The sequence below is a fragment of the Protopterus annectens genome, chromosome 6.part0 (assembly GCF_019279795.1).
Source record: "Protopterus annectens isolate FY-2018-M chromosome 6.part0, PAN1.0, whole genome shotgun sequence".
Lineage (NCBI taxonomy): Eukaryota > Metazoa > Chordata > Ceratodontiformes > Protopteridae > Protopterus > Protopterus annectens.
Genome location: NC_056737.1, coordinates 1,931,642,136 through 1,931,667,370, shown reverse-complemented (window position 1 = coordinate 1,931,667,370; position 25,235 = coordinate 1,931,642,136). Strand labels below are relative to the sequence as shown.

Here is a 25,235-nt window from a genome sequence, read left to right as displayed (position 1 = left end):
GGAGTACCAATAGTACCGCTCATCTCCAGGACATTGATATGCAAATGTGTTTCCTGGATCTGCCATGTGCCTTGGACCGACCTGTCCAGGTAATGACCCCCCCACCCTACCTGGGAGGCGTCCGTGGTCACAGTGGCAACGGGACGTTGAGGAATAAATGATCGCCCTTGGTCGAGATTCGACTGTAGAAGCCACCAACGCAGATCTCGACGGCAACTTTCCGTTATTATGATTAAGTGGTTCAAGGGCAGTTCCTGATAAGACCATTGAACCGACAGTAGCCATTGTAGAATTCGCATGTGAAGTCTGGCCAAGGGAACTAGAAGTATAGTCGACGCCATCGAGCCCAACAGTTGTAGAATCCGATGGGCCGGGGCTCTTTGTAAGTGAAGGCAGGATTTGATTTGATCTTGTAAGATCTGAATTCTTGCTGCCGGCAAAAAGGCGCGCATTCTTTTTGTGTCTAAGTCTGCGCCTATGAAAGTAATACGCTGAGAAGGCTGTAGTACAGATTTTTGAAAATTGAATGTGATCCCCAAGAAGCGGCCCAAGGTGAATGTGGCTCTGAGCGCTTGAAGAAGTAGATGCTCGGAGGTGGCTGTAAGGAGCCAGTCGTCTAGATAAGGAAACACCTGGAATCCCAGACTTCTCAGGTGAGCAGTTACCACTGCCAGACATTTGGTGAACACCCTGGGGGCTGTGGTGAGACCAAAGGGCAGTGCTCGGAATTGAAATGACTGGCTCGAGTGAAGCGTAAATGTCTCCTGGACTCTTGAGCTATGGGAATATGATAGTAAGCGTCCTGGAGATCTATTGAGCACATCCATGCATCTTTTTCCAGCAAAGGAAGAATGGATTGAAGAGTGACCATTCGGAATTTGGACTTCTTGACGAAACGATTCAATGAGCTGAGGTCCAATATGGGCCTGAAGTCCCCTGTCTTTTTTGGTACCAAAAATAATTTTGAGTAAGTTCCTGATCCGATCTGGTCAGTGGGGACAGGCTGGATGGCTCTTTTTTCTAGCAGCTTTGAAATTTCTAATGCTGCCTGATCCCGCTGACTGGGTGGTACGTCCGGGATTTCCCTTATAGAAAGGGGGGGTTTGTTGAAAGGGATGATATATCCTCCGGTAATAATGCGGAGCACCCACTGATCGCTTGTTATGGATTCCCAAGCTTGTGGATGCGCCGCAAAGCGACCCCCGACTGGCTCCGGAGTTGCACAGTCGGGCAACCACTCAGGAACGCTGGTTGTATGAAGAACCACGAAAGGAATCGCGGTCTCCAGAGTTACGGGGGCCTCTGCCACCTCTGGGGCGGCGTCTTCCAAATCCCCCTGCCTCTGGAGGGGAATCACTGGGTGGAGTAGAGAAAGACTTTGGGATTTTTAAACCACATCTTCCTCCTCTCCCAGCCTTGGGATAAGGCCTGGAAGGAGCGGAATAACGGGCCCCAACGGCAGTCAAAGTCTTGCCCTCCTGCTCGCACCGAGTTAGTGTGTCCTTCACCTTGGGTCCAAACAACGATGACCCATCAAAGGGCGCGAAAGAAGACTTGAAGGCCTCCGTAACGAACACAAGCGTAACCAGACTTGTCTCCTAAGGGCAACGCCTGTTCCTCGCTCTACTAGCCCCTCGGCCGCATACGAGATGAGCCTCATGGACGAGTTAACAATAGAAGAAAGAGTAGTCATCTGTGCCAACAGTCGAGGCCAGCGCTTCAGGTAGATTACCAACAAGGAGTCATTTAGCTCTTTGAGAAGATCCCTTTGGAGCCTCGTAAAATGACATAAATAATTCAGCGACCGTAAGGTAAAGGCCGCTGAGGACAGGGTACGCTTCGCACCTATCCATACTCCTAGAATCCTTATTAGGAGGATGAATAGACGCCGAAGCCTCTGCCACGTCCTGCTGTGTGGCAGAAGCCACCACCAAAGCATCTACCGTACACCCTTAGTGAGAAATTCTTTCTGGGGAGCTGACAAGAATTTGTTAGGCCTCGAGGCACCGGTTCCACGGAATCAGGGTGTTCCCACACCTTCGAGAAACCACATCAAGGAGTTCATCGGGCGGAGACACCCAGGAGGCGGAGGGCTGGGCCCCAAAGGCCTTGAGGAAGACTGACTCCTCAGTTGAAGGGGTTTTGGCTTGCCAGTCACCTCTCTGTCTCAGAATCTCCAAGATATCTGAGAAGGAGATATCATCCGAAGATGATTTGGGGACCCTTCAGCGCCATCGAGGTCAGTACCCGATGTAATAGACTCATCTTGGGAGTCTACGTGCTTCCTCTTGCACAATTTCTTCCGTGGAGGTTCGTCCAAGCAGTTTCGGACGGACCACCCGAAAGAAGGGAACCCCCGATTGGGGTATCCTCAGGCCCTGGGGCCCCGCTGCCGGGGGGCTGCAACGCAACAGAGGCACCAGTCTCCAAATCTAGGGACGGTGAGGTAGAGTCTAGTTGAACCGCAAGGGCATGGCCAGCGCGCTCCTCATGGCCTCAAAGGCCGGACCTCCAGAATCCAAGGAAGTCACTGGTCTAGAGGCCACGATGGCACTGGGAATTCCAGCAGCCGATGCTCCGAGGGGAAGACTAGGTACCGAAGCACCTAATCCCAAAGTATTCCCCTCGGGCCCGGCTGTAGAGGTCGCAGTGCCAAACCCTGAACCGGAGGACAGGGTAGGAAGCATGGTCGGAGCCGAAAGGCCTGATAGGGGTCTCTGCTCCGACCGTATGGCTCCACATTGCTCCACCACCACCGGCTCCAACAACTCAGAGGAGGTTGGAGGAGGAATCAAAAGTGTCGGGGGGGGGGGGGATCGGCCCCGAAGCAAACTGTGCTGGAGCCGAGACCATTTTAGCAAATACTGGAGATTGGAAGAGCCTCTGTAAAACCCTATCCAGGTCTGAATCTGATAGTCTCGAGGATTTAGAGGAGGTAGGCACTCGAGAAGATTTTCCTCTCGGCTCCGAGGGAGAAGGGGACCGGCTCCGAAACGGCTCCAATACTGTCGGCGCCGACTCCACCACCTCATGGACCACTATCGGCGCCGAGGAAGCCTTCTTCTTCGGAGCCGAGGGTGAAGAGTCTGAGCTGTACACTTCCACCGGCTCCGAAGCCATTGGAGCCGATGGAGGTGATTCACCTCTCGATACTTCAACTTGCGGCTCCGAAGACAATGGAGCCGAAGCAGGAGGTATCGAGGCAGACTTCACACTCGCCCCAAGTCAGTGGAGCCGAGGAAGAAGAAGTCAACTTTTCTTAGAAGTCGGCTCGACGGACTTGTCGGAGCCGACGATCTTTTCTTTTTGGAAGCAACAGGAGGATTCAAAGCTTCCTCAAAGGAGGGTTTAATAAGCCCTTTTAAAATGAGCTTGTTCTTACGCTCTTGAAGAACTCTAGCAGAAAAGGCATGACATACGCTACAAGTCTCTTGTAAATGTTTCGGCCCCAAACAATAAACACAAATAGAATGGTTGTCTGTTATGGACATTTTATAACTGCACCGAGTGCATTTTTTAAACCCTGACTTCTGTTCTTTAGACATAGTACAGGTACCTAAAGAAATAGAGTTCACCACAAATTAAGCACTATAAGCAAAAATAGCGCCAACTGAAAAGCGCGAGACACAGTAGAATTTACCTCACAAACAACTGACAAAAATACCAAGGCCAAAGCCCTCTAATTTAAACGGGCTTGGCCCGTAGGTACAAAAAACACAAGGGAATTAAATTAATAGCCTTTTAACTAAAACTACACTAGGATAGGGCAAGGGCCCTCTAACTAAAACGGGCCTTGCCCGACAAAAAAAAGAACAAGTACCAGACGACACTTAGCACTTAAACTTTCACAAATAGGATAAAGAAGCTGTTAAAACAGCTGTTTGGTTAATATCTGACAAGAAACCCCAAGGTCAAAGACCAATAAAGGTAAAGATAAATCACTTAGCTCCAGCCAAGTCGAGACCACGTCCAGCTAGTAAAGCGGCAAACGAGATCTGGGGAAGCAGGTGTAGTGCATCCTGGGATAGGGTATATCCCAGCCAATGAGAGACTTCGTGCTAGTATATAAGTTGCCGAGTCGGAGCCGATGGATCGGCTCCGAACCCATCTGTCATGAATGTAGGCGAGATAGGATCCCATTACATCCTGTATCCTTTGTCTATAATTTGCAGTGTCCATGAGTCCCTTGTAATGTAATGCCAATTTCTTGAAAATAAAGAAAGCTTTCCGCCCAATGGTGCTTCTAATTGAGCCCTGGTTGGCGGAGTCAAAATTAAGTCATTGAGTCTGTCCTGGAGTAGCAGTAGTTGTTGTTGTTCCTGCACTGCCTCTCTGGTTGGGAGGCTGCCACTGACAGCCTCTGTAGGAACCTCTGGCTTGCCCTCTACCTCTGGCACGCCTGTTCCTGCCTCTCTGGGATCTGTCCGAGTCCGAAAAGGACCAATTCTTAGTAGGCCAATTTCTGCTGAATCTCGGTGGCTGTACCTGCAGAAAATCCTTGACTGTTTGCACAGATTTTGCCTTTTCTTCAAACTTCAAGACCTCCTGAGCCGTGGAACCAAATAATTTTTGTTTTTCCATTGGAGCATCCAGGAGCTTAGTTTTAACATGGTCCAGTACAGATTGTTCCTTCAACCAGGCATGCCTTCGTATAACTGCTCCTGTCATAGTTGACCTACATGAAGCTTCCAGTGCATCATAACCACACTGCAAAAAATGGTTGCTAACCTGCTGTGAGTTATGTACCAGATCCTGAAGTGATTTACGGTCAAGGGGTTCAGAGGAGGAAAGCTTTTTATACAATTCATCTAACAAATATTCTTGGTACTGAATCATATGAAATTGACAATTTAATGCCCTCATGGAGAGAGTTGCAGAAGTATAAACTTTCTTTCCCCACCTCTCTAAAGCTCTAGACTCCCTTTCAGAGGGAAGAGGATTTTTAGCAGTGGCAGCTGCAACCCCTTTAGGGCCCTGGGAGACAGTTTCTGGGTCTGCAGAGTGGGCCTTGTACAGGTGTAGATGAGAATCCGGGACCCTGTAGTACCTATCAGGTTTGGCAGGAGCCAGAGGGAGAGAATCAGGGGCTGAACTAGCATCAGAATACACATCATCAATAACATTCAAAACAGGAGGTATAGCTAAAGGCCTATGCTGAGGTAAATGTAAAAAGGTCCTTAATCTCTTTCTTGAATCAGAAAATTCCTGGCCCTGCCATTGAAAATGTTCTCTCAGGGTGCAGTGTCTCACCAAAAGAAAAAACTCTTCAGGAGGGGAGGCCAAAGGAATAGATTCTTCAGCATCAGAATCCTCATAGGCCGAACAAGCCTCCTGCTGGTGCTCTGACAACACAGATTCATCAGTAGACTCATCTGAAGAATGGGGATCAGAGGGCTCAACCCTATGCCTTTTGTCTGGTGGTGGAAGAGAGCCCCTGTCCGGGTGAGGTTGAGAACCTCTAATTAAAGAAATGAGATCCTCTGCTCGGCTGAGAATCTGAGTGCCAGTAGAAGGCCTCTGAGAGGTAGTCTTGGGAGGGAAAGCTTTGGCAAGTTTGGCAGCTTTAGCCCTAGAGAAGGCCTTAATGGACATGGATGCAGGGGGTGTGGCTGCACCACGTGCAGGAGTAGACTTGTCTAAAGGAATGGTGTCGGACATGTCCTGGATACCGGTTTCCGTAGTAGTTCAATAACCGACTCGGCCGGAGCCTCCGTGGCCGAGGTAGTCGGTTGAATGGATTCGGTAGTAGGAAGCACCGAGGACTCTTTCAGCCGAAACCGAGACACTCGTGGTAGGCCTGACCGTGGTTTCAGCCGAAACCACGGGCCGGTCCTTGTCCTTCCGGTTTTTAACCACATGCGAAGTCGGAGTCTCCGACGGCATCTTATACGCAAAATTAGCCCAAAAAAATTCCTCTGCAAACTCCGACCGACGTCTACGAGTTCGTCGGTTGAAGGAAGCACAGGCAGAGCAAGCCAAGACGTCGTGGTCTGGGCCTAAGCAAGGGAGGCAGTAAGAGTGGAAATCCTTATGAGGTATTTGTTTCCCACAAGTTAAACAATTAATTTACTTTATCTGACATCGGCTGAGGCAAGAAAGAGTCCCCAACAGGGTACTTAGCTTTTTCGAAGTCTTCGGTAGCTGAATCACAGGAGCTGGCCGACCGGCACTTGCGAACTGCTTCTGCTTCGGGCACCACGCGGCAAGAAAGACTGAGGAAAATGGTGTCGGCTGATGCTTTTATACCCCAGACGCTCTGACGTCGGGGAAAGTGCGACATCAGCCGAGGCCAGACCCAGACTTTGGAATCTGGCCGACCGAAGGGCTGCCTGAAGCAGGACAACCCATATGTTATGACTGCAGATGCATCCTTGAAGGACATCTGGTTTACTGACATTGGCAGATTGATTGGGGTTTAGGAAATAAGCCAAGCTTCCAAATTGAGTGTCTGCAATTGGGGATGCATGAATTTCCCTTCCCTCTGGGTCAGGAGGTTTGGAATTTAAGGAAGATGCCACGGTGGCAGTGGGGACAGGCTGTGCAGCAAGGGGTACCAGTGCTGGCAAGGCCAGTCTGGAGCTGTAAGAATTGTCCTTTGTTTTTCCTCCTTTATTTTCAGCAGTAGCCTGGGGAGGAGAGATAGAGGAGGAAAGGCATAGACAGATATATTGTCCCAGGGGAAGGACAGGGCATCCACTTTCCAACCCATGCAGTGATGCTCCCTGGTGCGGAATTTGCTGAGCTGATGGTTGGTGTGGGAGGCAAAGAGGTCGACCTTTGGGGTGTTCCATTTCTGAGTTATTAGGGTGAAGGTTCTTCTGTTGAGCTGTCACGCGTGTGGGTCCAGAAGATTTCTGCTTAATTGGTCTGCCAGACAGTTGAGACACCCTGGTAGGAATTGTGCTAACAGGTGGAGCTGCATGGCAGAGCCTGTGTGCCAAAGAGTCATGGCCAGCCAGCATAGAGGGTAGGAGTGAGTCCCTCCCTGCCTGTTGAAATATGACATTACAGCGGTGTTTGTCTGTTTTGATCAGGAGAGCCCCCGGGGAGAGAAGGGGCTCGAAAGCTAACAAGGCGTGTTGGACAGCCATCATCTTTTTGGTTGATGTGCAGAGGGATTTGCTGTGGGCTCCATTGGCCCTGTATGCACCTGCCGTCCAGGTGTGCACCCCAGGCATAGTCTGAGTCTATGATGAGGGTCTGGGTGGCGTAGGGTGGTGAGAAAGGTAGTCTCTTGTTGCGGGAGCATGCTGTTTCCCACCAAAGAAAACCCTTTCTGAGGCAAGAAACTATAGGTATAAGTCTCCATGTCTTGAGAGTGTTGACACCAAAGGCTTTTTAGGTACCACTGAAGTTTCCTCATATGCAGTCAGGCATATAGAATGAGTAGGACGCAAGATGCTATGAACCCCAGAGCTTGCAGGATCTTCCTTGCAGATAGCTGGGGTCTGATGGCTAGTTGACAGAAGTAGGCCGTCGGGGAAAAATGCTTTTCTGGTGTAAGGAATGCCATCTGGGATGCTGTGCCCAGGCTTACTCCCAGGAATATAATCCCTTGGGTGGGCACCTGTTTGGATTTCTTTTTGTTGATTGTGTACCCTAGGGAGGTTAGTATGGACTTTACAAAGGCCAGGTGCTTGAGCAGCTTTTCCTGGCTGTCTGCCTGAATTAGGCAGTCGTCCAAGTATGGGTAAATCTGGATATTCGTTTGCCTGCAAAAGGCAATGGCCGGAGCCAGACATTTTGTGATAACTCAGAGCAGTAGACAAGCCAAAGGGAAACCCAGAAAACTGAAAGTGCTGAGATCCTGCCCTGAAACAGAGATTCCCTGCACGATTCCCTGACAGGAATGTGGAGGTAGGTCTCTTAGATCTAGGGTGGCTAGCCAGGCATCCCTGGACAGCATGGGTAGCAGCTACTGGAGGGTGAGCATTTTGAATTTTGGGATCACCAGGAAGGTGTTTAGAATGGATAGAGAGGATGGGGCGGCAGGTGCCCTCTTTTCTGGGTACCAGAAAAAGTCTGGAGTAGAAACCTTGGCCTCGCTGTTCTGCAGGAACATGCTCTACTGCCCTCAAGAGGGCAGGGAAAGGACTTGCTTTTGCGCCTCTGCCCACTGGTTTGGAGGTAGATCTGGGAACCCTTTTGGGGTAGAAAGGGTGCAGAAAGAAAATTTGTATCCCTGGGACACTATGTTGAGAACCCAGAGGTTGTTGGTAATGGTGGCCCAGGTGCTTGCGTGAAAGGAGAGTTTTGCTCCTAGGGGTAAGTGAAGGTGGGCAGAGGGTAGGGGTGGGAGAGGAGAGCATTGTGAGTTCTTACCATAAGGGGGTGGCTTAGAACTCCCTGGCTTTGAAGTGTAGGTAGTCCACTGCTTAGATCTCTGCATTCCCTGTGGCTGCTGTCGGGAGGGGGGGGGGTCTGGTTCCCAAGGGTCTGGGCTGGGCTGGACTGGCTTAGTGGGAGCAGGAAAGGACCACTGCTTGGTGGGACAATGCCTGCTGAACCTGGGTGGCTGGACCTTAAGAAATCCTTAACTGTCTGCACAGATTCTGCTTTTTCTTCCATCTCTTTTAAGACTTCTTCTGCCTTAGTTCCAAGTAAGTTGTCTTTGTGCAAGGGGGCATTCAACAATTTAGATTTGACATGGTCTGGGCAAGGGCTGTTCCTTAAGCCAGGCATGCCTTTTAATGACAGATCCGGTGACTGCTGCCCTGCAAGAAGCTTCTAAGGCGTCAAAACCACAGTGCAAGGTGTGTTTAGTTACTTGACTTGCAGAATGCATTAACTCTTGTAACTCTCTAGATTCTGCACAAGCAGGAAAGGAACAATGTTTTTGTTTGAGGAGTTTCAGGGTATGTTGCTGAAATTTTAGCATCTGGAACTGAAAATCTAGTGCCCAGATAGCAAGAGTAGCCAAGGTGTATACTTTTTTTTACCCCATCTGTCTAGTGTTCGTGAATTCCTATCCGAGAGGGTGGGATTCTTAGCAGAGGTTGCTTTAATCCCTTTAAGCCCTTGAGAAATTACCTCAGGTTCAGCAGCAGGATTTTTAAAAAGAAATTTGTGCGAGTCAGGGACTATATAGTACCAGTCTGGTTTTCTGGGTGCAGGAGGAGGGTGTCAGGAGTCCAGCTAGATTCCAGGAAAGCATCCTCCACATCCAGGACTGGGGGAATGGCAAAGGGTCTGTGCTGTGGAAGATCTAAGAATTCCCAGTGTCTCTTTTTAGACTGAAGGTAGCCCTGACTCTCCCATTGGAAATGCTCCCTTAAGGTATAAAGGGTTTCCCCAAAGGAGAAATTCTCTGGGGGAAAGGCGGAAGGGATAGAACCCTTGGCATCAGAATCCACATAAGTAGAGAGGGGTTGCAGGTCTTCATATTCAGATACATCAGAGTCCTCTAACTCTTGTTCAGACAAAACTACGGGGGACCGATCTCTACTTTTGGAAGGGGTAGCTTAGCTTCCCCTAATTAGCATAATTTTAAGCATTTGAGACTGAGGCAAGGAAGCAGATGCCTGAGATTGGGTCAGTTTCTTGGGTGAGGTTCATATCCTGGGCCTAAGAATCTTAGTCATTTTCAAAAGAAGAGTCGTTGCGAAAGAAGAAGTCGGTTTGTGTCGAGAATCGGTAGTGCGAAGGACTTTCTTAGAAGCTGGGGCCTGCTCAGCAGCTCCGGACCCCTCCAAGGTAGAGACGACCACAGGATCCTTAGTCAAAGAAGAGTCTTACAGCATACCGGACTCCAAAAGGGTCTCGTTAGCGACCTGCGAATCCACAAAAGCAGGCATCAGGGGCTGCGAAAGCGCCTCACTGAGGACTGGGGAACTGACCACTAGCTTAACGGAAGCATAGTTGGTAGGTTTGGACGTGTGCGGTCTTTACAGTTATGTTTTTTCTGAAGATCTGCTGTCGGATGGCTTACCAAAGCCATATCAGAGTTCAAAGGCTGTAAGCAAAAATATCTAGCTACAATAAGGGCCCGACGATGGTTAGTTCTGGCGTTGATCAAAGCACAGAAGCGACAGTGGGGGACGTCGTGGTCTGGGCCTAAACAAGCGACGCAGTAAGAATGAAAGTCTCTGTGTGGTATTTGCTTTCCACAGACAAGACAATTGTGAACTATTTCTGACCTTGGTTAGTGCAAGAAAAAAGGATCCCCAACGGAGTACTTAGCTTTAGAAGACTTCAGCTTCAAATCGGTAGACTAAACTCAGGTAGCGGCCGACCAGCACTCGTGCTAACTGCTTCGGGCTCCATGGCAAGAAAGACTGATGTACTTTATACTACTGAAGACCGGACGTCAGTCCTGAAGCGACAGCAACAGACACAGAAATACTAAGCCTCTGGTATTCGGGCCAGCCTAGGGCTACCCTGGCAGGGATAACACAAATGTGATGATTGCAACAGTGAAACACGAAGAACATCTACCACACCACCTAATCTGCACCAAACTAGTCACAGTCCATAATTTTATCTACAACCCCAGTAACTGCCCTTCCATAAAACATCCTTCAGCAGTATTCACCATGCAGAGAATTGTATTCCAGTGAAACCCCTTAGCCACTACAAAGTCAAAATGTTGTAGGAGATCCTCTATTCCAGTTGTCACCACATTGTTTTACAGGAAGTAACTTATTCCAAGCAGTGGGTTATGTGGAACTATCAAGTCACTACCATGTCTATAAGACAGCAGTCTTACACACATGGTAAGCACAAACAGCTTGCACAGTTGTACTCTCACCTATACTTCTCCACAAATGTCTCCATTTTTCCTCCTACTTCCTTAAATTCCCTCTTTTCCTGCTCATATCACCCCATCGCCTCTTCCCACTTCAACTATTTTCTCTCATTTCCCCTCAGCTCCACCTCATTTTCTTCCAAGTATGACATTGTTACACGCTGAAGTTAAATATCCCAAATATATTTATATTAGTTTCAGGTTTTCTTAGAATTCTATGTATTAGACCACCACTTTAATGAAGTTTTTCATTAGAATTCTATGTATTAAGCTACTATTTTACGTGTTGTTTTTGTTATAGTATCTTCCTTAGAATCCTGTGCATTAGAACATTACAGCATGTTATTTTTATTATTTGGAGCTTTGCTCTCTGGGCCTCAGCAAAAAAACATTCTTCTTTCTAAAAGGCGGTCAGCTTTCAGAATCTGAAAGATGACCCTCTGAGTCACTAGATCTTTAAAACACCGGAAAGGTCAGGGGTTGACAGTTTGAAGACAAAACAAGTTAAAATACCCTAGTTGTACAGTGATCCAAAACTAAACACTAATACCACATTTTCTAAAATGAAAACAGTTAAAGAGTTCTGCATCACTTAAACGTACTACTTACCAATAACCCCAAGGCTTGTAAGTCGCAGATATTCAAAGGGTCGGGTCTTACTAACAGTATGCAGAAAGGGATACAAGAAGAGAGGAATATGAGCTGCCAGGAAAGCTGATCTAAGAACAAGGAAGAGAAAGAAAAACACTAAGCTGGGATACTTTAACAAGCATTATTGACAATTACAACCACAACAGCAAAGACAGCTAACTGACTTTCTTAATGTGCAGCTACGAATGAGGATATAATCCGACCCAGCTACACTCCTACAAGTGCAGATCAGAGGCAAAACCCTGTTTATATCAAGCTTCTGCTTCTCCATTATAAAAGGAGCTTTACGTTACTCTCCCTCAATAAAAGGCAAAGCCCCAAAATACGAGACAATGTAAACAGCACATTGTTTCCAGCTCAGTTTCCTACAGTTTTAAACTTCTGACAGTCTGATACATACATACTGTAAACTTTTACATGTCAAGTGCATAGACTATACAGAAGGATGCTGACCAGGGAGGGGAACAATGTTCAAGCCATCACCTCAGGACATGCTCGTGAGCTCAGGCCAGCTAACATTTAGTCTGCATGCATCAACATTCCTTCACAGAGACAAAAAAGTACAGTTGTGTACACTTACCATAAATGTAGATGTTAGAGTGTCTTCACTGTTGTCATCTCTGTAGGGTTCTTCCTGCCAGCAGGCAGCCCTCAGTCGGCCAGAATCCCAAAGTCTGGGTCCGGTGTCGGCTGTGTACTCACCCTCCCTGACGTCAGTGCACCAGGGGTACAAAGCTCCCAGCCGACGCCATGTTCTCCAGTTTTTCTTACCCCAGATGTCAGATGCCCAAAAGTAAAGGCTAAAAGTAAAACAAAAATGTAACATACAACAAACCCCATAACCTGTAGCAAATACACCTCAGAAGGGTGAAGCAGGGAACCACACCAATAAAAGTATAAGAGGGGACAGGAGATTGGGTAACCCAGACTGCAACAGTGAAGACACTCTAACATCTACATTTATGGTAAGTGTACACAACTGTACTATGTTCATCGTGTTTCACTGTTGCAGTCATCACTGTAGGGTTGAATCCCAAAGCTGAGATAAAGGGTGGTGGTTATTGAGTAGAAGGGGCAGCTAGAAGGCCTTGCAAGACTGCAGAAGCAAAGCCTGCCCTAGACTTAGAAAAAAAGAGGGAGATTATAGTGCTTAGAGAAAGTATGCACTGAACTCCAAGTTGCAGCTTCCAAAATATCTTTGGTAGGTACTCCCCTGAGAAAGGCAGCTGAAGTAGCAGCAGCTCTGGTAGAGTGAGTCCTAATTTTTCCTGGGATTTGCTTTCCATGATGAGAGTAACAAAATCTGATTACATGAGCAATCCATTTAGAAATGGTCTGTTTGGAAATAGTTTTGCCTTGGGAATTTGCTGCATAAGAAACAAACAGTTGTTCTGTTTTCCTGATATCCTTGGTTCTGTCCATGTAAAAGCGAAGCTGCCTGTGCACGTCCAAAGAATGCAAGATCCTCTCCCCTTTATTTTGTGGATTAGGGAAAAAAGTTGGCAGGTGAATAGTTTGGTTTAAAGCTACTTTAGAAACCACTTTAGGCATGAAAGTAGAGTTAGTCCTCAAAGAAACCCTGTCTTGATGAAAAATAATATAAGGTTCCACAGCCATGAGCGCTTGTAACTCCGAGACTCTCCTGGCTGAAGTTAAAGCCAGTAGGATAACAGTCTTCCATGATAAATACTTTATATCAGATGTGACAGCAGGCTCAAAAGGAGGCAGAGTAAGTTTTTCCAGGACATAACTGAGGTCCCAGGCAGGAATGGGTGGTGTCCTAGGGGGCCTTAAATTCTTTGCTCCTCTGAGATATTGTTTCAGAAGTGGATGTGAAAAAATTGGAGGATCTGTATTATAATGTGCCGAGATAGCAGAGGCATGTATTTTTATGGAGGAAAAAGATAAACCCTTATGCAACGCATCTGTTAGGTAATGTAAAATCAATGGAATATTTGGAATGTGAGGATCTGATTCCTGAGCATGCATCCAGGTGCAAAATCTCTTCCATTTACCTTCATAAGATTTCCTAGTGCTAGGCCTTCTGGCTTCCAAGATAACATCCATGACCTGTTTGGAAAGGGTAGGATTAATCAGACCCCGAATACACCAGGCTGAGAGTTTTGATACGAGTGCAGGACCTGGCCCTGATGTTGACACAAAAGATTTGGAATCTGAGGTAGAATCCAAGGAGGTTCCTGGGATAGATTTATCAGTGTTGAGTACCAAAATTGTCGAGGCCAATTCGGGGCTAGTAAGATCAGCTTTGGTTTGTCCTGTTTTATTTTTAATAACACCCTTGGTAGAAGAGGTAGTGGTGGAAAGGCATACCCCGAGAGGTTCCTCCAACTGAATGAGAGAGCATCCACTTTCCATGCTAGCTTGTGATATGTGCTTGTGCAAAAAGTCTAACTGGTAGTTGTGGGGAGATGCAAATAGATCTATGTCCGGGCAGCCCCAGGCTTCTGTAATTATCTTGAATATTTGGGTGTCTAGCATCCACTCGTGTTGGTCTGACAGGTTCCTGATCAAGCTGTCTGCCAGAGTGTTTCGTTTCCCTGGCAGGAATTGAGCTTGTAGTTCCACTTTGCAAGCTAGTGCTGTGTTCCATAGAGTCATGGCTAGTCTGCAAAGGGGGTAGGAGTGTGAACCCCCTTGCTTGTTTATGTACCACATAACTGTGGTGTTGTCTGTCCGTATCAGTAGCTGCCCTGGCTGTAAAAGATCTCTGAAAGCCAAGAGGGCATTCTGCACAGCTATCATCTCTTTTAAATGGATATGTAGATGCTTCTGATCCTCTGTCCAAAAACCTTGCAGGCCTTTCCCCTGCAAGTGGGCTGCCCATGCATAATCAGAGGCATCCGTGGTTATCACTTGGTAGGCTGGAGGTAGACTGAAGGCTTTCCCCTTTGTTTTGAAGGCATGCCATGGCCCACCAATGGAATTCCTTTTGCAGGCAAGGCAAGACAGCAATCTGTTTCTAGACTGTGACAATGCTGGGGCCATACGCTTTTTAGGTACCATTGTATCTTCCTCATATGCAGTCTTGCATATGGTAGGAGTAGGATGCAGGAGGCCATGTAACCCAAAGCTTGCAGGATTTTCCTTGCAGTTAGCTGAGACATTAACGCCAGGCTTTTGAAAGTTGACGCCAGCTTTAGTTTTTCTGATGTCAGGAATGCCATCTGGGTTGTTGTGTTTAAAAGAGCACCCAGGAAAGTTATCTGTTGAGTGGGTGTCAAATTTGACTTTACGTTCACAGTGAATCCCAGGTACTTGAGTAGATTCTGAACAAATTCCAGGTGCTGGAGTAAAATGTCCTTGCTGTCTGCTTGAATAAGGCAGTCGTCCAGATAAGGGTAAATTTGAATTCCCTTGAGTCTGCAGTAAGCTATTACTGGTGCCAGGCACTTGGTAAAGTCCCTGGGTGCAGTAGACAAGCCAAAGGGCAGCACAGAGAATTGATAATGTTTCGAGCCGGCCTTGAACCTGAGGTATCTTCTGCACTCCTGTCTGATAGGGATGTATAGGTAAGCTTCCTTTAAATCCAATGTCACCATCCATGCATTTTTGCTCAACACTGGTAGGAGCTGCTGCAGAGTAAGCATCTTGAACTTTGGCATCTCCAGGAAAGTAGTTAAGACTGACAGATCCAGGATGGGTCTCCAATTATTTTGCTTTCTGGGAACTAGAAAGAGTCTTGAATAAAAGCCTTGTCCCGTCTCTGAATTTGGAACCAGTTCTATGGCTCTCATAGCCATGAGGGACCTCACCTGTTTTAATGCCTCTGCCCATTGAGTTTTTGGTAGGTCTGCCCATCCGTTTGGTTTTGGTAAGATGTGAAAGTGGAATTTGTAACCTCTTAAAACTACATCCAGAACCCACTTGTCTTGGGTCATGTAAGTCCAATTTCGGTGAAAAAGAGAAAGTTTTCCTCCCAGAGGAGTTTCCAGGAGAGAGGTTCCTGGAGCCATGCAGGGGGAGTCATTGAGCCTGTTTCCTATAAGGTTGAGACCCATTTTCTCCACCCCTGGGGGTGGAAGCACTCCACTGTCTAGGTCTATAAGAGGTCTGTGCTTGGGCCCTCCCCCTCTGGGGCACCTATATCTACCCCTCTGAGGCCTGTCTGAGCTGGGAAAGGACCAATTTTTAGCTGGCCAATTTCTGCTAAATCTAGGAGGCTGAACTTGTAAGAAATCCTTAACCGTTTGCATGGATTTTGCCTTATCCTCCATTTTCTTTATAACCTCTTCAGCCTTACACCCAAACAAAACATTATGTTGAACAGGCGCATCCAGTTACTTTGCTTTCACTTGATCAGGCAAATTTTGTTCCTTTAACCAAGCATGCCTTCTAATGACCGTGCCAGTGGCAGCCGCCCTGCAAGAGGCCTCCAAAGCATCAAAACCACAGTGTAAGGTACGTTTCCCCACCTGCTCAGTAGCATGCATCAAATCATGTAATTCCTTATTGTCTGCACATGCAGAAATGGTACCCAGTTTTTGTTTCATAACAGACAAAAGGTATTGCTGATATTTCAACATATGAAATTGACAATTTAAAGCCCTAATAGATAAAGTAGCAGAAGTGTACACTTTTTTGCCCCATCTCTCCAAAGCTCTAGAATCCTTATCTGACTGAATAGGGTTCTTAGCAGTGGCGGCCTTAACACCCTTAGGACCCTGAGAAATGGTTTCTGGATCAGCAGTAGGATTTTTATAAAGAAACTGGTGGGAGTCAGGGATTCTGTAATATCTATCAGGCTTAGCAGGGGCCGGAGGAAAGGAGTCAGGAGTTAAATTAGACTCAGAAAAGACATCATCCACAATATCCAAAATAGAAGGAATAGCCAGGGGTCTGTGTTGGGGAAGAAGGAAATCCCTAAGCCTTCTCTTAGATTCAGAGTACTCCAGTCCTTCCCAGTGAAAATGTTCCCTCATGTCATGTAAAGTTTCCCCAAAAGAATAATCCTCAGGAGGAGAAGCTGAAGGAATGGATTTCTCAGCATCAGAATCCTCATAAGGAGGGAAAGTATAATCCTGTTCAGAGGAAGACACTGAAAAGATAGATGCCTGATCAGAGGATTCATAATCCAATTCTTGTCTTGGCCTTTTGTCTGGAGGGGGATGTGAACCCCTAATCATAGTTAGCAAGTCCTCCCCCATTTTAAGCATTTGTTTTTGAGATTTAGGTCCCGGATCAGAGGAGGTCTGGGCTCGAGTCTTTGTTTTAGAAGGAGTCTTTGCCTTAGTCTTTGCCTTTACCTGAAGCTGCGTAGACCTGAAAACCCCCTTGGAAGCCGGTACCTGCACAGCAGCTCCGAACCCATCAGAGGGAGCATTATCCAAAGGTCCTGCACCTGGAGTATTCAAAGGCCTAGTTGGCTCCTCGTGGGAGTCCGTTTCGGCAAGCGGTTCTGTAATGGCCGATGACAGCGGCTGCAACAGCGCCTCACTGACGACGGCCGAACCGGCAGCTGGCTCTGATTGTAAACAGTCGTATGATTTGGACCTCGGAGGCCTATACTTATCCTTGCGCCTTGTATGAACTCCGGTAGTCGGAAGCGTGTCAGACAACATGTTATAATTAAATCACCTCCCAAAGTAATGAAAGGCAAAATCGTATCTCCGTTTAATAGTACGTTGATTAAATCTAGCACAAAACCGACAACTAGCTACGTCGTGGTCAGGGCCTAGACAAGGAATACAGTAAGAGTGAAAATCCTTATGAGGTATTTGCTTCCCACATGAAATTCAATTAACTTTTTCTGACATCGGTCTGGAGCAAGAAAAAAGTTTCCCCAACGGGGTACTTAGCTTTGAAGAGAAGAATGTCTTCGGTATGAAGCACCAAAAATAGCAGGAGTCAGCCGACCGGCACTTGCAAACTGCTTCCACTGCGCAGCAAGAAAGACTGGAGAACATGGCATCGGCTGGGAGCTTTGTACCCCTGGCGCACTGACGTCAGGGAGGGTGAGTACACAGCCGATGCCGGACCCAGACTTTGGGATTCTGGCCGACCTACAGTGATGACTGCAACAGTGAAACACGATGAACATCAGTTTTAAGGGCTCCTATGTGCTCTGTGGAAGGCCGGCTTTTAAAAACGGAGCCTTTTAGAAACAGTTCGAAAAAGGCTAACTTTTTATTAAAATCCACTTTTTTGACAACAGGTAAAAAATAGAAAAAAGACCAAATACTGTGAAACGCTACCAGCGTTTTTCGTTCCACACAATAGTAGAACTTCCTCAGACAACAGCCTTCCATTCACTACAGTATTTAAAGTTGATACAAATGCTTGCAATTACCATTAATAACATTCAATTTACTTTTTAAAGTGCCAGTACTTCTGGATGCATACATGCAACCCCAACATTTACACACATTTGTATAGACCATAAGTGTGTTATATTGATTAAAACCAGTATGTTAACTTCGATAAATTTGTAATTAAATATATAAATACATAAATTTAAAAATAAATAAATGAATTTATTCCCTAAAGCCAGTGGTTGTGTTAATACCTTTGTATAGTACCTTTCAAGTACTTTGCATATTTTTTGCTTATGCTAAAAAAGCATTATTTATTACGAAGTGTGTTAAACCAACCTGCCATTTAGGACTGTTCTGTTTAAACATTTTTTATTATTATTATTATTATTGTGTGTGTAACAAGTACCTGCCCTCAAAAAATACCCATGAATGACAATGGTACCAGTAGCAATAAAAAGCTAGAAGTCAACACTAGTCCCTCAACGAGACCTACATAATAAAAACTTTTTACCAGTAGCAATAAGTACAGTATTTGGTCTTTTTTCTATTTTTTACCTGTTGTCAAAAAAGTGGATTTTAATAAAAAGTAAGCCTTTTTCGAACTGTTTCTAAAAGGCTCCGTTTTTAAAAGCCGGTGTAACCAGCTTGCTGTGGTTCTTGGTTCGGTGAAGTGATTTGGTTCTCTGTGGAAGGCAAAAGCCAACATTTGTAATGCAGACAGGTATATTTTACCACAAATACTCAAAAGTTTGCGTAGCATTGTTTAATTCTGATGACTGTGTCACCAATCCACTTTTTTTCTCTCCTGTATAAAATGAAAAAAAATATTTGCTCACTTTACACACTTCTCCCCCCCCCCCCCAAAAAATGAAAATCTAAAACTGTGTATGCAGATGGTAATGAAGTACCTCAGGTATTAACAATTTACAGTTTTTTTTATCAATTAAACTATGTGCAGTTGACCATTTTACTGCTTAATATGCATATTAGTAATGTCTTCCTAGGACTCTGATACAAGGTTTTCAAATATGAAACGTACAGTAAATTTTCTTTTGCAGTCTTGATTACCCTGTAGAAATCAGCTGTCACAGAAGTACTCTAGACCCACTTGAAGCCCACCGTTACATTTCAGACAATTTATGCAAGTTGAATGAGCAACACAGTTCTTCCTGATCTAGAAATTAAATTAAGTTCATAGTATTTTGGAGTTCCACATTACATGCACAAATAAAGGGATTCTGCATTTCTGCACAAAAGATTTGCGTAGTATATGTGCCATCAGTAAGGAGGTGGCTGCTACCCCCTTGAACACACTTTTTCAAAAGCTGATGAGGAATAGGTGTTAAACTTGAGTGTATGAAAAGTGTTGCTTGGTTTCTAACGGCCAAGCAGGCAGAAAAGCCTGCAAGTTAAAATTCTCATTCCATCTCCTGCTCAGCAGTAATACAAAAAAAAATTTTTCAGAACAAAAAGTTAAGAAGGCTACAGTAAAACATCCTCAGTACACCAAAAAGAAACTGAACAAATTATATGTACGACACTCAATTTTCTTTATCAAAATAAGAATCTGGGAAAAGTGGCAAAAACGAAAGTCATGTACTTACCATAAGAATGGAGCCTTCAATTTCATTCTGTCCAGTAGGACAGAGTCCAAGCTGCTTGTCAGATTTGACCTGGCAGAATTAGTAGTGCTTCAGCCTAAAGATCCTTCAAGATTTTTTTTCCATCCCCATAACACACCTGTTCCATTAGTTACTTCAGATCTAGTCTGATGCCTTAAACAGGCACCACTAAATTTGTGCTATTGGACCCAATAAACCTAAATCTGCAGACTCTTCAGGTCTTACAAAATGGAAGGGGAAAAGATGGGAGGGCTCTCATATGAAATGGACTAGAATGAAAAGCTCCATCATTATGATACTTGCATAACCTTTGAATCCTGGTCAGTCAAGTCCATCCAATTTGACATAGGCCAGAATACCAAGCTACAGAGATCCCAGGTGGTATCATAACAGATGACCCTTCAAAATGGTAGCACCAAAGGATGCTCTAGCCCTGGAGGTACAATCCAACCTGTAGTGCTTGAAAAGGTACACATGGAATATCAGGTAGATCCTACCAGTGAATGGGGGCTGTAGAGGCCATCGTGAGTGTAGTGAAAGGAGCTCTTGATTTACAAGAGGGGTTTCTTGTGAGATGTGTAGATAAATGACATGCAAACCAGCCAACATCTTGAAAAGGATACCTTGGGCACCTCCCCCCCTCCAAGCTGTTTTGAGCAAACAAAATAAAAAGCTGCTCAGCATTTCTAAATGAATCAGTTCTGTGGAGGTAAAAATGCAAAATGTCCATGTATATCTAAGGTATGCAGCAAATACAGTTTCCATAATTAGAAAAGACTGAAAGATGAATGAGCTGTGAAATATTTAAAAAAATATATGCCCCTAGAGTTACCCTGTCTTGATAAAAAAAGGAGAGGGGGCATGAAGATACAGCATGGCAGCTCAGAGATCTTTTTTGCTGAGGTGACGGCTATTAGAGAAAAAAAAAAAAAAAAAGTCTTTCAGGAGAGGCTTTTTAGGTCAGTCAGAGATGCAGGTTTAAAAGCATTTTTTGTGAAGGCCATCAATACGAAATTCAGATCCCAAGGAGAAGTGCTTTTAGAAAGGCTTTGTTTAGTTTTGGAGAGGCTAGACAGCATTCCTGAAAACCAGTGAGAAAGCTCAAAATAACCAACTGTATTTCAAATGTGGAGAAGTTACAGCCTGAACTGACCAGACTGTGGAACGTGCATGCTATAGAGGATGGGAAAGGGTCAATGTTTTGTGGGTCAGCCCGAGACATTTTTTCTATTTGTTGTAGCAGATCCTATGGGTGGAGAATTTGAGAGGCTCTTAAAATTCTGATACCCTTTCTTAGGGAAAACAGTCATCCTTGAACTGGAAAAGCCTTATGGCTAGTTTCAGTCTATGTGGGTCCCGGTGAAGCTCCCAAGAGAGGTGAGTAATCAAACCTGGAACTGAATCCAGGAGCCAGGAAGGTTCCCTTCAAGTGACCCTTTAAAGGAAAGGCAAATCAGTCCGTGTGAAAAGGGAGCTATGACTGACTATTGCCTTGCACTTAATACCTTTCTGTAGAAATATGAACTTAAGGGGAAGGGGGTGGTTGTGTGCACTGGATCCAAGAGACTAAACATACCATAGTGGCTCTTCTAGAGGGGGAATCATGGCAAAAACAGCTGTTACACTTGGCGTTGTATGGGATAGGCAAAACAATTTCAACAGGGAGTGTACCAGTGGCGAAAACTTTTCCTGGCTGTCACTTGGTTGAGGGACTACTCAAAAGGCATTATGGATCCCGGTTAAGCCTGTCTGCAATGCAACTTTGTAATTCCAGGATATGTGTTGCTATCAGAAAGCAGTGGATGGCTATAACACATTGCCAGACCCTCAAAGCTTTCCAACATAGCAGGTACGATTTAGTTCTCCCTTTTTGTTGACACACCACACTAATGTGACAGGGCTGCCAGTTTGGATGTGTATCCTACTTTGTAGAAGGTAGTCCTGAAGTTCTTGCAATGCTAGAACTGTCCTCAATTCCAGGACATTTATGTGAAGTTTGGACAGACAAGGCCTAAGACCTTGGATGATTCCCCCTTTGTTATGTTCCCCCACCCACTAGAGGATGTGTTTATGGTTACTGTTGCAACTGGTGGAGAAGTTCATAAAATTAATTTTCCCACCTAACAATCAGAATTCTAACAACCACTGAAGATGCCTTCTGCAAGTTTTTGTAATGATTATGGTATAGAAAGTGCGATAGCTCTGTGACCACTGAACTTGGAGCCAATAAGATTCTCATGGGGAAGCTGGCAAACTGTATCAGGACTGAAGAAGCCATCAGCCCAAAACTCTAGTGTGCTGTAGGAGGGTTGCTGAGCAAGACATTCAGTTTCAAACTGTATGGTCTAAACCCTTTACTGAGGAGACAGACAACAGTGTTACTTAAATGACATAAAGCATTAGTCTCAAAGTGGGATTTAGTTTGGACTTTTGTAAGTATAAACCCAAAGGAAGATGCAGACAGATATGATAATCCCGGGCTAGCTAAAGACACTGCAGTGAGGTGGCAGCCAGAAGCCAGGTCATCTAGATATGGGACAAATTTTGTAATCCCCGAGTCAATGAGGTGCTATGACAGCCATGCATTTAGTGAACACCCTGGGGACTGTGGGGAGGTCAAATGGCAGCACTATGAATTGCTAGTGACTGGTTCTTACTTAGAAGCATAGAAATTTCCTGGACTTTCTGCAATCTGTACATGACTAAGCATTCTGAAGATCCATAGTGCACATCCATTCTCTCTCCCTGAGGCACGGTAGAACGGACTGCACAGTGACTATTTTTATTTATTTTTTTACACATACGAGTTCCTTAAGCAGAAGTCAAACATGGGCCTGAAGATCTCATTTTAATTTGGAACCAAAATGAACTGAGTAACATCCTGATCCTCTCTGGTCAGACCACTTGGATGACTCTTGGTGAGGAGAAAAAACCTCCAGGTGAAACAGACACTTAAGTTTCTCCTTCCTATTTTCGCTCTTCCCTCTCTCTTCTATACTTATCCCAGCTTGCAATCTAGTATACACCCACTCTCTTACTGCTCTTCGCACCTACCCTTACTTCTCTTTTTTCCCCTCAATCATCCTTCATCTTTTTCTACCTGCTTCTCCACACTCCCTTGACCTTTTTCAGGCTATAATATTCTTCTTCCGGTCAACTGTTCTGTTTTTGCATCTTCTATATCTTATTTTTTTCTTCACAATATTAAAATATACTTTTACACGTGTGTTTTTTGCCAGTCTCTGACCATCTTTTTTTCCTCTACTGATTTAATTTGTGTAATTTATTGTAATCTTTTACTACTTGTATGCTTCCACGGTCGTATGTACACAATGTGCGTCTTGGAGCTCTTTTTCCCCATGCCTCAGTTGGCAATTTAATTTATAACCAGTTAGATTTTTCCAGTATTCAAATACAACATAAATAAAATCAAAACCACAATCCAAAAAATGTAGATAAACCACGAACAGCCAGAGATCCCAAAGAAAATAAGCCACAAGTTTCTTTTAGTGCCTCGGCATATAGCCTTTACGGAGTAATAAAGCATCACACACAAAGAAACCCCTTATATAACCACATTTATTAGATTATATAAATAAAACCTCTGCTGATGTGACCTGGCTCTCTTACCCATTTACCTGGTGGAGCAGTCAGGCAGAACTTCAGGGATTCTGGGTTCTCCTGCCAGGGAAGGGATGGCATTGCAGCAATATCACAGATTCTGTGGGCCTCCATTCACTAAAGAGGACATCTTTGTTTTGAACATTCCTGTCCAAAGGTGAGGAAAACTGGAGACTAAATTTGCAAAGCCACAGTACAACAGGAACTAAAAGGGCTTCTTTCCAAGACTGCTGTGGGGCCTCAAAATGGATTCTGGACACAAAATATTACTGTCTTGCTCACATTTCTGTATCTTTTTTTCTTTCACAGAGGAGTCAAATAAGGAAAACCCCAAAGGAAACATTTGTAAATAACGCTTAAAAAGTTGTTTGAAAAATCATATGGGTGCAATCAGGCATGTCATCTCACTATGACAAATCCAGCTGCCTTCGCCCATCCATCAGCCACATTATATGATACACATGGCAAGGTTTGCAATAATGGACATGGCAGGAGTGTTCTGCAGTTGCTTCTTTGACTCAATGGATTCTTCAGAGTAGGTTATACCTGCTGGGCAAATCACTCAAACCAATTCACGCGTGCTGTAATTCAGGGAGCAAAGTGCAAAGGTGCCAACTTGTGCGCCCCCCTCCCCACCCAAACACAGATTGTGTCATCCCACTTCTTTCAAATAAGACTTTCTCCTGAGGGGGTGGGTGTGGGTCACAGGATGAGCTCCTCTACGTTGCATCAGCTCTAATACTTCACCAAAAGGACGTGTCTTCAGGAGGGGATTGTTGGGATTCCCCTCTATCCTCAAAGTCATTATCTGAGGTGGGAGAGTCAGATTGAGTGCAGGTGTTTCCTCTTATCCCCGGATATTCCAAAAAAAGGAGAAAAGTGTAGGTCACCTAAATCCTCAGAGGACAGTTGAGCCCTGTGCTCAAATATAGTACTTTAGGATCAGTGTTTGAGTGGAGGACCGTCTTTTCTTTGGATCGGACTCGTTTTGCTTCATGGGTTTGTCAGTGGGGTTTTTGACCTTTAGAACGTCTGGATCTGGCAGGAGGAGGCCTTCCACAATAAATCTGTTCTTCCAATCCGTCAAGGCTCTGGGTCTGAAGGAAGCATAGATTTCACAGGACAGAAAGATGAGGAACTTCTAAACACATCGCACAAGTCGTGAAGGCCTTGAGGTGGAATTTTATGACTGCACATATTGCATTGTTTAAAAGCTGGTCTACTTCTCCATCTTCTATTAACAAAAAGGCATTGCAAAGAAGAAGTTCAACAAGCATAGCACGCTAAAGGTTTGTGAAGTTCAAAACTCTAAATTAGGACTAAATGTATATACATATACTTAAATAAGGATAACTAAAAACTATTAGTGTACATATCAAACACTTACACCCAATAAACTTACTGTATCTATGACATTATCCGAAACTACATGGTAAACAGAGGAAGGAAAGATAAGACTTTAGACAAAAAGAATCACTTTCAAGCTAAAACTTTTTAAAGTAACACAACCCCCTTCCTATCACAAAGGTACAAATACCTCAACAGCTTTCATTAATGTAATTCATTAAATCTTAATATAATTCATACCTATTCATTTTGTGCAAGTTCATACCGATAACCATTATAGATACAATATTTACAAATATAATTATAAATAGAATTGAATCTGAATGGCTTAAAAAATAAACAAATTAAGGTTTTGGAGTGGCCTAGTCAAAATCTGGATTTGAATCCAATTGAGATGCTGTGGCATGACCTTAAAAAAAGGCAGTTCATGCTCGGAAACCCTCCAATATGGCTGAATTAAAACAATTCTGCAGAGTGGGCAAAAATTCCTCAACAGCGATGTGAAAAACTCATTGGCAGTATTCGCAAACGCTTGATTGCAGTTGTTGCTACTAAGGGTGGCACAACCAGTTATTGGGTTTAGGGGACAATTACTTTTTCACATAGGGCCATGTAGGTTTGGATATTTTTTTCCCTTAAAATCATCACTTAAAAACTGCATTTTGTGTATCTGTCTAATATTTACATTTGTTTGATGATCTGAAACATTTAAGCGTGACAAACCTGTAAAAAAAAATTTAAATAAATCAGGAAAGGGATAAATACTTTTTCATTGCACTGTAAGATGCTGGAAAGGAGGGATGGGGGCATTCCCATACGGGGGGGGGGGGACAGGACATTCCGCTAGTCATTCCCTGAGGAGAGGTGTGGTCCAGAGAAAGCAGGAGCAATCTGACAGACTAATGTGGGGGAAGGAGGGGGCGACACTGTCCAGACAATGGAACCACTGGACCAAATCCCCATCTGACTTAGGGTGGC

At 44.9% G+C, this 25,235-nt stretch overlaps 1 protein-coding gene across 1 annotated transcript in view; it reads right to left on the bottom strand.

The window, feature by feature from the left end:
• Positions 1-25,235, bottom strand: part of CNOT9 (CCR4-NOT transcription complex subunit 9) — an 824,888-nt gene that overhangs the window by 389,513 nt on the left and 410,140 nt on the right. Inside the window, exon 4 of the mRNA XM_044075238.1 lies at positions 11,354-11,463. Coding sequence (XP_043931173.1) covers positions 11,354-11,463 — 110 coding nt within the window. The remainder of the gene's footprint in view (positions 1-11,353; positions 11,464-25,235) is intronic.